This window comes from Hesperophylax consimilis, chromosome 19, assembly GCF_061612785.1.
Source record: "Hesperophylax consimilis isolate HC1 chromosome 19, BYU_Hcon_1.0, whole genome shotgun sequence".
Lineage (NCBI taxonomy): Eukaryota > Metazoa > Arthropoda > Insecta > Trichoptera > Limnephilidae > Hesperophylax > Hesperophylax consimilis.
This window is the reverse complement of record NC_142854.1, coordinates 13286266-13301289: the sequence shown is the minus strand read 5'-3', so window position 1 is coordinate 13301289 and position 15024 is coordinate 13286266. Positions and strand designations below refer to the sequence as shown.

Here is a 15024-nt window from a genome sequence, read left to right as displayed (position 1 = left end):
TTATTTTCCAATGTTTATCCTCTCCTGTATTGCCAGTCAGGTAATTTGTATTATTTTTCACCCCTCTTTGTACGGTGCAACTAGTGCAATTTTGCAGCGTTTGGCAAATTCGTTAAAAGATCCCAAGCTACTGATACTGATGTCACGGGTTTGAAGCAATACATTTAAATTGTATTTATGTTATTTCATACATAATTAATTTCTTAACAACGTGTAGAACATATGTACATGTTTACATTTGAAACGTCTTGGTGTAATGTGTTAATTATTATTCATAAAATTATGAATAACGTAATTCCGTAATACTTATTACGGGTGAAATTGATATTGTGAAAATAATCCGGTTTCGATTTGCCCAAGTATCATCAGAGTATAAATTAATTCGTGGTCTTACACAAAAAATTGTGTTTTATTTTTATGACCACAAAGTGATTGCTTCCTACAATGGTATACAGAGTTTTCCAATAAGAGGTGTTATTTTGATATTCAAAGAAAAATGCCATTTTTTAATATAAATGATCTAATGTTTATTTTATTATAAAGAGGAAGGTATGCCGTTAATAGTGAAAAATAACATCAGTCAAAAACCACCACGACCACGCCTACAGGACCATATCCTTTTCATGAAATTTTCCATAACCAAATCGCAAAGTGGCTGCCTTATGTCCTCAATACCTTCACGAATTCCATCTTTGAGGTCTTGAATCGACACTGGGCTGTTGGCGTAGACCTTCTCTTTCACGTGGCCCCAAAGGAAGAAGTCGCAAGGTGTTAAATCACAAGATCTCAGTGGCCAATTGTGATCACCTCTTCGAGAGATAACACGGTCCGGAAACTTTTCCCGTAAAAGATCAATGGTTTCGTTGCTTGTGTAGCACGTAGCGCCGTCTTGTTGAAAGTAAACGTTGTCCAGATCAATACCATCCAATTCGGGCAATAAAAAAATCATTAATTCCTTAATTAATATTCAAAATAACACCTCTTATTGGAAAACCCTACATATTTCTGTTTTCATAACCACTATCCAGTATCACCATTGTAGAATGATCTTTGTGTTATAATATTGGTGCATTGTGTGTTGCTCATAGCATGTTACAGTAATACCTAATCTTTATGCAATAATCACATTGATTTACCGTTTGATACACAAAGGTATTGTTACCAAGAATAATGACTGTGAAAGTTATATAAAACATAGGGGGACACGCAAAGCTATAGTTTGTTTGATTCGTGATTCATACCTTCTTTCATTAGCTTTAAATTATACGTATTGTTTTTATTTTTCATTAACGACCATTCGATAACAATGGGCCACTTCCATGATGTTTTCTTTTAAAATAGACTCTAATAGAAATTATCACAAGATAACAGACGTCACCAAATTGCCATAATTTTTATTTGTAGTGTGGAGTTTCTAGGTCAGTGCAGCTATTTTTAAGTCCATCCAAATACGAGTCAGGGAGTGGAACTTTGAAATATCCACTTACCCGTCAAATATTAAGACGAAATTCATCAATTTTAGTGAGAATAGAAGCAAATATACCGCACAGGGTTTTGGCGGCCGGTCGGAAAGAGATGAGGAGCCAAAAAAGTCACAAGACTAGCCATTCCTTGCAAGAGCGTCTTCCCGTCTTGCTTACCACGCTTGCTACGCAATAATTTACTATAAGTTTATCAGGAAACAGCCTGCAATCCCGTTTTTAACCGGATTAACAATAATTTTAAGATGTTCATAAAGTATTTGTAAGATTTTTCTCTTAAAAATGTGTTTGCATTCATCGGGTAATAGATTAATTTAGCGAGATAACTGTTGTTTGTCAGGTGGGTGATCTATACTCGTAAATAAAATTAAATTTTCGTTTGTTCAAATTCTTAAATCTCCGAAGTTCTTCACAGATTGCTTTGAAATTTTGACACAACTTTGCATTCGAATACGCGTGTGTTTTTTTTATATGTTAAGTAGTTATATGTCACCTGTGATAGATCAGCATGTTAAAAAACAGCGTTATCTGTTGGAAAAACATGTTTTTTTTTAAAACAGCGCCATCTGTAGAACGTAAAAGCAACACGCGCTATGGTTAGTCTATCTGCACCGACATGCTAATTGGTAATATTTGGGTCAACTGTTGGGAGATTAATGAAAGATGAAAGCAACGCATAATATCGCATTTATTTGGTATCAAGTAGAGTGGAAAGAAATGATAATGCACGTAATTATTTCGTAATCCGGCCAGTCTGAAAAAATGATAGTAAACGTAACACATTTTAGGCGTATTATTCGCTTCCGATTAATAAGCTAATCATAATAGTTAATCCATAATCCAGGGCCGCCGCCAGAGATAACCAATGCTAAGCTAGAAAATCGTAGTAATTCAAAATCATGTATTTTTGGTTTGAAAATTTGGTCAACCTAGAAATGTTTCGGATGCTTTAATTAAATACTGCGAGTAGAATACATCTTCGCCTTTGAAATAATCGATTATTTTTTAGATAAGTCTTTTTATAAGCCAAGAAAAAAATAATGTATAAGGTCTATAAAAACCGATTTAAAGTTCAAAATCTCCCACTTTCGAACCCTTTTTTGGTTATGATATTATTGTATAATGTGGCAAATTAAGTTATTTATAAAATGAACGGATTTTTTTTATATTTATGCCTGAACATCCACAAAATAAAATAAAAGGCACTTTTTGGCCATGTTTTTTTCATGCATAAATCAAAACAGGCGGATGGTGTTAAGCGGGAATTTAAACCTTATCGTCATCTACGTAAGGGGTGTTATTGATAGCGGCTCGATTTAAAATATTACACAAAATGTAAATGTTCATTCGTTAAAAATCTTAAATCTTCGAAAATTCTTCACTGATTGCTTTGAAATTTTGACACAACTTTGCATTGGAATACGCGTATGTTTTTTTAAATACCTATTTTATATGAATGTCACATGTGACAGGTAAAACATGCTTTTTTTAAAGCAAGGCCATCTGTTGGACGTAAAACCAACACGCGCTATTGTTTCTCTATCAGCACAGACAGACATAGCCACATTATATATAGATTTCACCGGTGGCTTTTTTTAATAGCGCCTTTAAATGGTGGCTGGGTACAGCTAGTCAATAAATAAATAAGGTCCATCAAAGGTTAAAGAGGACTTCCATGATTGGAAGTAGTTTTCTGAGGTCAGCGTTGTATAAGACATGAACTCCCTATGCGGTGGAAGTCCTCTGAAAGAGTGAGTTATTTCCGTAGCGCTGCAGTATCCCTGGAGGCGGAACACTTGGCGATATGCGTTATTACGATCGCAGAGGTGGTTGGTATATTTTTACACTAGTTCCACACAGGACGCCCTGAGGAAAAAAAAATCCTCTGGGCCTATGTCATCTTTGGAGGTGCTATGTGGAGGGTATTTTTATGGAAAGGAAGGAGAGAAAGTTCTTTGAAGGAAAAAAGGGTATTATACTATACCTGCTTTCCTACTTACTTCTGTTTTAGTATATTATATATATACCTTATATGCCTTTTGAACAAAACACACTATGATAATGTAACTACGTGAAAAAGCCTTCAAGGAGTAAAAAGGTGTCAAAATTTACTGCCATATCACTTATTATTTCTGTCTTTATGAGCTACCTAATATGTCATTACCCTAATAATATGTTTAAAAGCCCAATTGGGCGTGTATAAAAAAAAAGTAATTCTAACGGTATAACATATCTCATTACATTAATTTTCTCAAAACAATAATTATCTCGACAAGTTGTCGCATTACTAGAAGAAAATTACTAAGGTAATAATTTTTTTTAATTTATTATTATTAATTCTAAAGACCGCTCCTGATGATTAGTCATCGAACTACGGTAGTGGATAGTCGTGCTCTGTGTTTGACGAATTGCCTACCTGCTGTCGCGGACTTCGTACAGATAAGAAATTATTGTTACATTTTTGTTTTCTATTATTTGTTTGTTATATTTAGGTTTTGAAATTCGTGTGTACAGTCAATCAAATAGACTGTATTATTGTTTTTTTTTGTTAATTAATTTATAAATATGGAGGAAGATGAAGATCGACCTCCTGACCCCGAGTCCATATTCAATATTGGAGATGAGTATGGATCGGATGTTTCTATAATACTCCCTTCCAGAAAACGAAGACCATCGCTCTGTCTTAATGTACCTCCCAAAATTAAACCTTCGCAATCCGATGAAACCTCAAACCCTAAGGAAATTCGTAAGGATACCATATTATCAGAATCTAAAAATACTGAACTAAGTTATTCCCCATCCTCCTCGGCTCCATTCATTGTCAATGTCCAAAGTACTGAACAAGGAAAAATTATTCATCCTCTGGATTTCGGGAAATTCATTTTTAGTTCAAAAAACAATAACCTTGGCATAGTTAACGGATCTATTAAGCCGGAAGGCCGCTATAAGTTATCCCTAGAATTTAAATCCGCAAACTTTGCAAACGAATTTGTCCAAAAAATTGATACGCTTTCACACCACAAATTTAAAGCTTATATTCCAACTTACAACCTTACTAGAATGGGCCGAGTGAGAGGTATACCAACCGATCTCTCAGAATCTGAAATTGTTGATGCACTTAATGATTCTCAAGTGACCCCTAAGGTTTTAAAAGCACGTAGATTAAATTACAAAGATACATCTAATGGAACCACTACATGGAAACCCTCACAATCGGTTGTTATTACTTTTGAAGGCCAAACTTTGCCATCTCGGGTATTTATTTATTACAACGCACTCCCTGTGGAAGTATATAAATTCCCGACGATACAGTGTTTTAACTGCTGCCGTTTCGGACACTCTAAACCCATATGTCGTTCCCCTCCACGTTGTTTTCATTGCGGAGAGGACCACCCCTTTGATCTTTGCCAAAAATCATCGAATGATCCACGTTGCATTAACTGCAAGGGAAATCATACAGCGGTTAGTATGGCCTGTCCAGAATTGACCAGACAAAGGAATATTAAACAATCAATGGCTTCAGACAACATTTCCTATTTCCAGGCATCAAAATTATTCCCACCTGCAATAAAATCGTTTGCAGAGGTAACATCTACCTCAATTCCTTGCAATCTATCTTACTCTAAATCTCCTCCATCATCTTCTCACAGGGAAACAATTTTTATACCACTAAAACCAAAACCAAAATTTATTGCTTCTATTGATAAAAATCAACATAATGATATTTTGTTTAACCCAAATGGGAATTATAAATCTCAGACACTCAATGGGAGTGCTTTAAATAGTTCCCAATCTTCCCCTAATTTAGGGAAAGTGGTGAATGAAAATTCTGCTTTCATTCAGACTTTAATTACCCTCTTAATTTCTATTCTTTCAAACAACAATAATATACCGTCCAACGCTGCCGATTGCATTAAATCTTTATTATCCTGTCTTCCTAATGTCTCCGAAACTGAACAGAATTCTTCAGTGGAATATCAGAAGTCTAATCTGTAATAAATTTGAACTTGTAAAATTACTCGATGAACATGAAATTTCAGTTGCCGCTATTTCTGAAACGTGGTTTAAACCCTCGTATCTATTTAAGATTTCGGGATATAATTGTCTTAGACATGATAGACTGGATGGTAAAGGTGGCGCTGCCTTAATCATCCATGACTCTATCCCTTTCAAACCAATCATGTTTCATACTCTCTCTAACAATTTTCAGATAGTAGCAGCTGTTGTATGTGATATTACAATACTATCAATATATGTCCCTCCCTCCACTATTTTTGATGAAAACGAATGGTCATCATTTATGTCTCAGATCCGTCCCCCGTATATGTTACTGGGCGACTTTAACGCTCATTCTACCTCTTGGGGTAGTGAATTAACGAATCGTTCTGGCCGTAATCTTTTAGATTTTATTGATTCCCATAATTTATGTATTTTAAACGACGGATCTCCAACCCGATTCACCCCCCCTCAACAAAGGAAAAGTGTTGTTGATTTATCTCTCTGTTCATCTTCGGTGATACGTAAATGTTCTTGGAACATACTTAAAGACCCCCTTTCCAGTGATCATTTCCCTATTATAATCCTCTTTCACTATCTAACCACCTCGCATTCCTTTACAATTAACAATAATTTTAAATTTAAAACGAAAGATGCGAACTGGAGATTTTTTTCTTCTGTATTAGACTCTCTTGTTCACTCTGTAAAATCTTCTCTTGGGAACATCAGAACTCAATGTGAATTATTTCCTAGTATAGTTATAAAAGCAGCAGAAAAATCCATTCCAAAGCGTAAAGTTAACATTAAAACTAAACATTCGACTCCGTGGTGGGACGAAGAATGCACTCGTGCTGTTAACTCTAGAAAAGAAGCAGTTTCCATTTACCGCAAATGCATGTCTTTTGAAAATTTCTTATCAGTAAAACGCGTCCAATCAGAAACTAAACGTATTTTGAAAAATAAAAAGCGGTCTGGATGGCGAAAATTTTGTGAAAACTTGTCTCCTGAAACTCCCCAGTCATCTGTTTGGACTAATTTAAAAAAATTCGGTTCTTCATATGCTCCGGAGCGTACCAAACATATTCCGGAGGAAATTATTATAGGTTTTGCTGATAAGATTGCCCCTCCTTCAGTTGCCAGATGTGAAGAAATGCCCTCTTTTATTTCATATCCATCTCACTCTAACTGGCTAGACTCTCCTTTCTTAGTTAGTGAACTAAAACGAGTAATTAAATCTCTTTCTGACTCTTCTCCGGGTCCTGATGGAATATTATATAGCTTCTTTAAAGCATTCTCCGACATGTCGGTTGAATATTTCTTATCCTTAATTAATAACATGTTTGAAACAGGATTTATTCCGGATGTCTGGAAAGTTCAAAAAATCCTCCCGGTTTTAAAACCAGGGAAAAATCCGTCCGAAGTCTCATCCTATCGTCCTATTGCTCTTTCGTCGTGTTTAATTAAAGTAGTGGAACATTTGATAAAGAACAGATTAGAATGGTTTGTTGAAAATCACAGTATTATCCCTCCTAATCAATACGGCTTTCGGAAAAAGAAATCTACTATGGATAATTTAAGTTTGTTAACAATAGATATCCGTATTTCTCAATCCCTTAACTCTTGTACATTGGCCACATTTCTAGATCTCTCTTCAGCTTACGACGATGTATTAATTGATGTTTTGAAGGAAAAATTAATTAAAATAAAAATCCCTATAAAATTAGTTCAATTTATTATCAACTTGCTAACAGACAGATCCATTATTATCCACTCTTCCTCAAACATATTGAAGCGCAAACTTTGGAAAGGGCTACCCCAGGGGTCTGTAATCAGTCCTTTATTATTTAATATTTATATTAGTGATTTAGACATTGTAATCCCTTCGTCTATTAAGCGACTTTATTTTGCGGACGATTTTCTCATATATTTATCTCACAAAAATTTATCACATGCTGCGAAGGAATTAAATTTGGCCTTACATAATATTAAAGTTTGGATGTTGACAAATGGAATGAATTTAGCTACCTCTAAAACCAAGGTAGTGGCTTTTACTCGCAAAAGAAAACTGCCTCACTTTACAGTCTCTTTTGATAATTTCCCCCTTCAAATCGTTAAGCAAATAAAATTTCTTGGCCTGCTTTTGGACCATAAGCTTTCCTGGCTCCCGCATATTCAGAACGTTTCTGCTAAGTGTGAAAAGGGGCTTAATATGATGCGAGCTGTTTCCAGAGTATGGTGGGGATCCCATCCTACTACTCTTAAACTAATGTATAATTCCCTCGTTCGAAGTCACTTGGATTATGGCACATTTCTTTTCGACCCACTTCCTAAATATCTGGATAAGAAACTTGAAAGAATCCAATCAAAAGGGCTCAGAATGATTATTGGGGCAATGCAATCTTCTCCAATTAATGCTCTTCAGATAGAATGTGTAGATCCTCCCTTATTTTTGAGAAGACAATACCTCGCGGATAGATATATCTTCAAAGCGTTATCTTTATCGCGTCACTCATTGGAACAGAGTCTCGATCGTTTGTTCAGTATTTTGAATAACAGAAGGAGGGTAATAGATAGAGATCGGTTCCCTCTCTTATTAAAAAGTTTTCTATCATTCAGATCTCTGTCTTCTAACCTTCAAAATCTACAAGATGATCCAATCCTTCCTATTTACAGTACCCCGTTTAATGCTATTAATTTTATCCCAAACGTAATAATTTCTGACTTCCGGACGAACATTTTATCATCAGCTAATAACTTTCAAAATGTTGAAGAACATTTTGAAAACTTTATATTTTCAAAGTTTCCTGGATTTTCCCTCATATACACAGATGGTTCCAAATCCGACCACAAAGAATGTGGCGCATCGGTATATATTCCTGAATTCAATGTTAATCTGTCTTATAAATTGCCTAAAGAAATTTCCATATTCACTGCAGAATGCTTCGCAATTGAACAAGCTTTAATTCAAATCCAACTCCTCAATATTCGTCGAGCCTTACTGTGTACTGACTCTCTAAGTGCAGTATTAAAAATTTCCTCTAATATCGTTCGAAGTCCAGAAGACTATGTTATTTGTAATATTAAAAACATCCTCGATTCTTTAAACGAATCTATGTTTGAGACAATACTGGTTTGGGTGCCTGGCCATCTAGGAATTGAGGGTAACGAGCAAGCTGATTCTCTCGCTAAACTTGGAACTGTATCTGGTTCTATTCCTTTAGATTTTAAAATTCCTGTCTCTGACGTCTTCTCTATTCTTAAATCCAACATGTCTCGTTCCTGGGAAGAAAATTGGACAGTCACGAAAACTCAAACTGGATCTTTCTATGCTGGAATACAAAATCATATTCCAAGTAAACCCTGGTTCCACGGAATAAAAAGATCCAAAAGATTTATTTCCTGTATCTCGAGAATGAGAATTGGCCACTGCTCTATAGCAACTCATTTGTTTAAAATTCGGGTACTCGAAAGTTCATTATGCCAGTGTGGTGTGGAGGATGAGACTCTTGACCATGTCTTCTTCAATTGTAAAAACCATTCTTCTTTCAAGGGCATGTATCGATTGCTTATTAAAATCACCCACCAGTCTCCCCTTAGTATTCCATATTTGCTGTCTCTCAACAACTCTCGCGTATATTCTATTCTTTATAAGTTTATAGATTTGAATGACTTTAATATATGATATGTCCAGTCCCCTTATAGATAATTCACATCAGTTTAACCATATATCTTAACCCAATCGGCACAAAGCACTCTCTTTAGGGTGAATTGCCTAATACAAAAAAAAAAAAAAAAGACCGCTCCTAGGTATGGGCGCCCGAGTGCACCGCACACGTTAGAGATGTGATGCCCCGCGCATATTACTGTAACGTTCTATAGATATATTCTTTCAGGTTTACGTACTGATAGTATGTAATATGTAATGTTGAGGAAACGGCTTCCTTTCACCCGATCGCGGAAGTTGTGGATGTTATAATTACTTCTTAACTTCACAGCGATGACTCAAAGTTATGAACATAATGAATAGGATGACTATAATTGTCAATAATTTCTTTCAACATTGATAAATAATATGCTCCAATAACCATCTTGTTGTTACGTACCTGTACGATGTCAGGTAGGTACGTATTACAAAACAACATAAAAAAGTAAAAAATAAATCATTTTTCATGAAGCTTTTCTTTGTCTATGGGTATTTTCCTGTGAATTTCTACGCGATGAGTATTCTTTTGTCTTTGGGAGAATTAAAAATGGCGTCTTCCGTTGCGAAGATTATTTTACGCTGCGAATATGCGAATGAAAATAAAACCCTGGGTATTTATATACAACTTTTTAACGCTTTTGACGTTGTAAAATAATAATAAAGTGTGTTGTGAACAGTGTTTAATTTACATAAAGCGCTAATTACGCAACATGGCTTCACTGTTTTAAAAATAGGGCTCTATTTTTATTTGTCAAAGTTTCAAAAAAAAGTTTTTTGACAGTTCGGAAACACCTAATTTAAAAAAATTAAATTAATATCATTATAATGAAACCTCGAGAAATATTCTATTTGATTCATAGGTTCTCCTAAATACGTATATAATATTTTACAGTAAAATTCTTAATGGAAAGCTGAAACTTATAAATAAAACGATAATTTGATCTTTTTTTTTTTAAACTCGATATAAAATAATTTACAGTATATTTGCGGCACATTCCAGAGAGGCAGATACTCTCAGTATTGCCCCGGTGAAAGACCACCTTTCAGAATCGAAACTGCAGTTGTGCAGTAAGGACTCTTGGACTCTTCTGGGGAATTATTCAAAGAAAATGATAACTGGATAAAACAGAAAACGTAGAAATAAATGTTCCGTTTTGTCATGGAACCAAATAAAATGTATCTTCTCATTTATGATGATGAAAGAAAGTAAAGTGAGGTTATGTTGTTTGTTGCAGATCTGTCGGAGTGCCAGCTGATGCAGGTGCCAGATGCGGTTTACCACCTGCTGCGCCACACGGCCCTGCAGACCTGCGACCTCAGTGGCAACGTAATCACTAAGATCCCACCCAAGTTCGCTGACAAGTTCAGCCTCATCACAGGTATTTCGCTCAACTGTTCTTATAACCAAGTTACATTATTCCCTTGTTTTAAAAGAAATAATAACATATATGGGTAACATGAAAATATTTGAAAAACTGGGTATAACCTAGCGCAGGGCCGGTCCTGTGCAGGCGCATATGAACCAGTCTGCTCCAGGCCCTGACTCGCTAAGGCCTCAAAGAGGCAAGGCGAGAACCAAGCACAGAGCCCTTGAGTTTACTAAAGCCATGTTCCGTTTGGCTCAGGGTCGGTCCTGACCTAGTGCATCACCTGAGTGTGTAGGCATTTATAATAACAATGGCGAAAGACGGAAACTGCCTGAACACCACTCTCGCTGCCTCTAATTATGTAGCTCTGTCACAGTACATGAATTTGTTGTTTGTTTTTACAGATTTGAATCTGTCGCACAACCAGATGTCGCGCCTGCCGGAGGAGCTGGGCTCTCTGCGCGCGCTGCAGCGACTGGACATCTCGCACAACTCCTTCGTGGCACTGCCCCGCGCCGCCACCCACGCGCCTAGTCTCATCACACTAAACGCCAGTCACAACCACATCATAGGTTAGACATGCACACTAAATACTACTTTATCAAAATATAACTAGTCGTTGGAAATTAGAAATAACAGCTAGGCCTTTAAGGTACAATGTTTTAGATCGAATTTGGATATAATATCAATTTAATTATCAATTGGAATTCTCATTTGGAGAAAAGAAAGGATTGAGTTTTGTGAAATTGGATATGAGCGCATCAACAGAATGCTGCCTGCTCTTTAACTAATAATAATGTACCTTCGTTCTATAGATTTTCGGTTCCGGTACGTTGTGCCTATAGTCAAACAAAATTAGCTGTTATAAGTTAACCTACCTAAATATTATCAAGATCATTATTTATCCTTTTTGTAATTGCTTGTGCCAATGTCGGTGTTATTTCCAATGGTTAAAATATATTTAACAGTTGACACTCGCCAACGATAACCGTGTTGGCATTTTTTAAAATTGTCGTACATGCCTGATACTAATGCCAACTGATTTACCTCCACCCTCCGGCCTTTATATATTGTGATGATCCGACGCTGACTTATATATTTATTTTTGTTATTGTTTATGCAAACATTGGGGTTATTTCCAATGGTTATAATATATTCAACGGTTAACACTAGGCAACGATAGCGGTGTGTTTTTTTAAATTGTCGTAAATGCCCAATACTAATAATGCCTTGTGATAATCCGATGTTGACTTGTGTAATTGTGGTTGCAGATGTGGACATGGATATGGTGAGCAGTGCCCCGTCTCTGCGGAGGCTGGACCTCTCTGACAACCCTCTGGGGCCCAACTGCCACTCCCGCCTCAAGGCCCTGATTCGCCCCTCCGTGGCCGTGAGCGATCGCCAGGTGGAGGACTGGGAGGACCTAACCATCTGAACTTCTCCTTAATGTATTTTAATGTACTTAATGTGTGTTTCACTTTTCAACTCTAACACTCGGTTGTCTCGTTATGACAATCTCTATAAGAGGCTATGGCTTCATCCAAAGATAATCCTATATTACGGCCGCTACAGATGACTGGTTTGCCCAGTAGTTTTTAAGAAAACATGTTGGAAGGGATCGAACAATAGACTTGACATGGTAGGAGGTCGACCAGCCGTCCGTAGACGCCTTTAGCACTTGCTCAAGTGTATGATTTTATGTCAAAAAGTCCTGTATTATCCATGTAATATGTATATCTCGCATATTATACTTAGAAACATCGCCATTTAGCTGTAGAACAGTGAAGAATGGATCAATTATCACCAAATTTAGTTTATTTGAAAGATTGTTTCAACAGCAAGCCCTCAGCTACTTTTTAGATTATATTAGAGCAGTTTCAATACAGTATTTTGTACTCTGATTAAGGATTGTATGTATGGTTTAGGAAAAATAGCCTTTATGATACTAAGAGATAGTATTGCAATATAGTCAACTGGTGTTCTCATTGACAATAATACCTTTTATTGTTAGTGTCAAGTATGGTTGATTTTTATCCATATTTTATGATTTACATATTTTATGATATATTTAAGTATTACTAACCAAAGCATATTTTGTATTATTTTATTTTTACGAGGGAATAGTTTTTTCCTCCATCAAATAATATTTGTGATTTTATAGAACAATTTTATTAGTTAATACGTTTTTAATCTCTTTATTATTTTATCAATTTATGGTAGAAGAGGCAATAATATACAAATATATGTATATCACTCATGCACGTCAAGTCAAGGCCGGCCCTGAGCCAAACGGCGCCCTGCGCTGTGTTAGTTGGCTCCTTGGCAAGTCGGCCAATCTTATGTTCTCTGCAAAAGTAACACTTTATTCATGCGACTGGTTCGTATTACACAAACTACTTGCAAACAGTTGGAGTGTTGTTTAAATTCAAATGTAGCATTGTCATCAAATTGCCATGTTGTTTTTCTGACATTTGAAAGTTCCCGTTAAAAACCGTTATGTAAATTATTTAATGCCATTCGTACACAGAGAGAGATATTTAAAGGCGACTTGAGTTTTGTACGCGTGACATACACTCGCATCGCAGTCACGTAGCTTGTAAGGATGTGTGTGTACGCAAGGCCTTATATTTTGAGAACTACTTCAAAGAATAAAATAGTGAATTATTGTCACTGGTAACAACTAGTTTTAAACATGTTTATATAAATATGAAGTGATTACCTGAATATAACATTATGTAAATACAATAATAATTCTCAAGAGAGAGGATTCAGACTGGCGATGATGGTTTGTTTTTTTAACTGCGGCAACTTTAACCATTTTCTGTAATAAAGCCATCACATATAATTTTTTTATAAAATTGGTTGTTTTTTTGCCGTTCGTTTGCTTGGTGTGTATAAAACTTTTTAAATCTTTGTACTGCCTCGTTCATCAAATGATTTATTGACATAGTGAAATAAATCTATACTTTTTTTAACCTTTTCAATGCAATCTCTATCACTGTCTATTTTCTGCACCTGTATCAGTGAAACTTAATGGATCATATATGAGACATCCACATACTGGGATAGCCTCTGATGGATCAAATATCACAGCAGTTGCGTAGATAGGGTTAAATAAATAGTGTCATCGAAAAAAAAATTCAGTAAATTCTCAGAAGGGAAATAATTCAATCTCAAAATTAAATTTGCTGTCCCGCTTCCTCAACAACTATCAGGTGCTCAATAAGGTTTTATAATTTTATACTTGTGATGCTACTTGGTTTCAAACAAGCGATATGGCATCTTGTCTTGATTATTTGACAAAATGAGGCAGATGTATATATCAAATCTCCAAGCTTAGTGATGTTTTGAGTTTAAAGTTGTTTCATTCTAATTTCATGACGATTTTCTTTATTAGGATTATGCTGGCGATGAATGTAATTTTCACCGATCTTATTTTATTTATGCAAGCTGGGATATAAAGTTTTGCTTTCGGTTAAGTAAAAAATGTGCAATGTTACAATAATATATTATTCGCTTTTATTTGTTTAGTTTTAAGATTTAAATAACCGTAATGTGGTGCTATTTATTTGTATACAGTTCAAGAAAGAACGTTGATAATATAATTGAATAGATAGGTCCTACTGTACTGTAGATAGACCGTATGCAGCGGGCTCATTGTTTATTAGGCTGGGGATCGGACCACTAGCGGTAGAAGGCATTTATACAAACTGTGCCCACAGTGCAGAGGTCATTTTTGGTATTGCGAGGGCCGATCTATGTTTCCTTAACGGCAACAAAAGAATCTAAAATATACACATACTTGTAGATGGGAATCATTGCTATAAAAAGTATGAGATGCATACATTCAAATAGATAGTCAATTAGAGAAAGGGTAATGAGTAGCGCAGAGTGCAGGAGGCGGCGAAATCATCTTTCTTTCTGTGATTTGCCAATAAGTTAATCTGACAGTATATAGGCAACTCGCATTTTAATATCACTATTTAGTCATCAGAAATAAAATCTGCTTATGAATTACTAGTACTTCTTTACAATGAGGCACAAATTGCTGGCTGTGTGAAAAACTCAACTACAAATCCTAATTCGGGTAAACAAAAGTTCTGGCTTGTTTCCAAAGTTTAATATTTAAGGCGATGCCATACGTAGTAATGCAAAATCATGTGTTTTTGGTTTGAAAATTTGGTCGCCTAGAAATGTTTCAGATGCTTTAATTAAATACTGTGAGTAGAATACATCTTGGCCTTTGAAATAATCGAGTATTTTTTAGATAAGTCTTTTTATAAGCCCAGAAAAAAATTATGTATAAGGCCTATGAAAACTGCTTTAAAGTTCAAAATCTCCTACTTACGAACCCATTTTCGGTTATGATGACAATCCACAAAATAAAATAAAAGGCACTTTTTGGCCATTTTTTTTTCTTGCATAAATCAAAACAGGCGGATGATGTTAAGCGGGAATTTAAACCTTATCGCCATCT

At 35.6% G+C, this 15024-nt stretch overlaps 1 protein-coding gene across 2 annotated transcripts in view; it reads left to right on the top strand.

Moving 5' to 3' along the window:
• The window catches only part of Sclp (leucine rich repeat containing protein 20 sclp), a 29125-nt gene extending 15592 nt beyond the window's left edge, over window positions 1-13533 (top strand). The window contains exons 1-4 of one of the 2 annotated variants that reach the window (XM_089643585.1): window positions 9722-9791; window positions 10416-10559; window positions 10952-11119; window positions 11819-13533. In XM_089643585.1, the coding sequence (XP_089499711.1) occupies window positions 9728-9791; window positions 10416-10559; window positions 10952-11119; window positions 11819-11982 (540 nt within the window). In that variant the 5' untranslated portion in view covers window positions 9722-9727 and the 3' untranslated portion in view covers window positions 11983-13533. Of the gene's footprint in view, window positions 1-9721; window positions 9792-10415; window positions 10560-10951; window positions 11120-11818 lie in introns of those variants that run through there. The other variant, XM_089643583.1, reaches the window with a different exon arrangement.
• Window positions 13534-15024: the final 1491 nt, after the last annotated feature.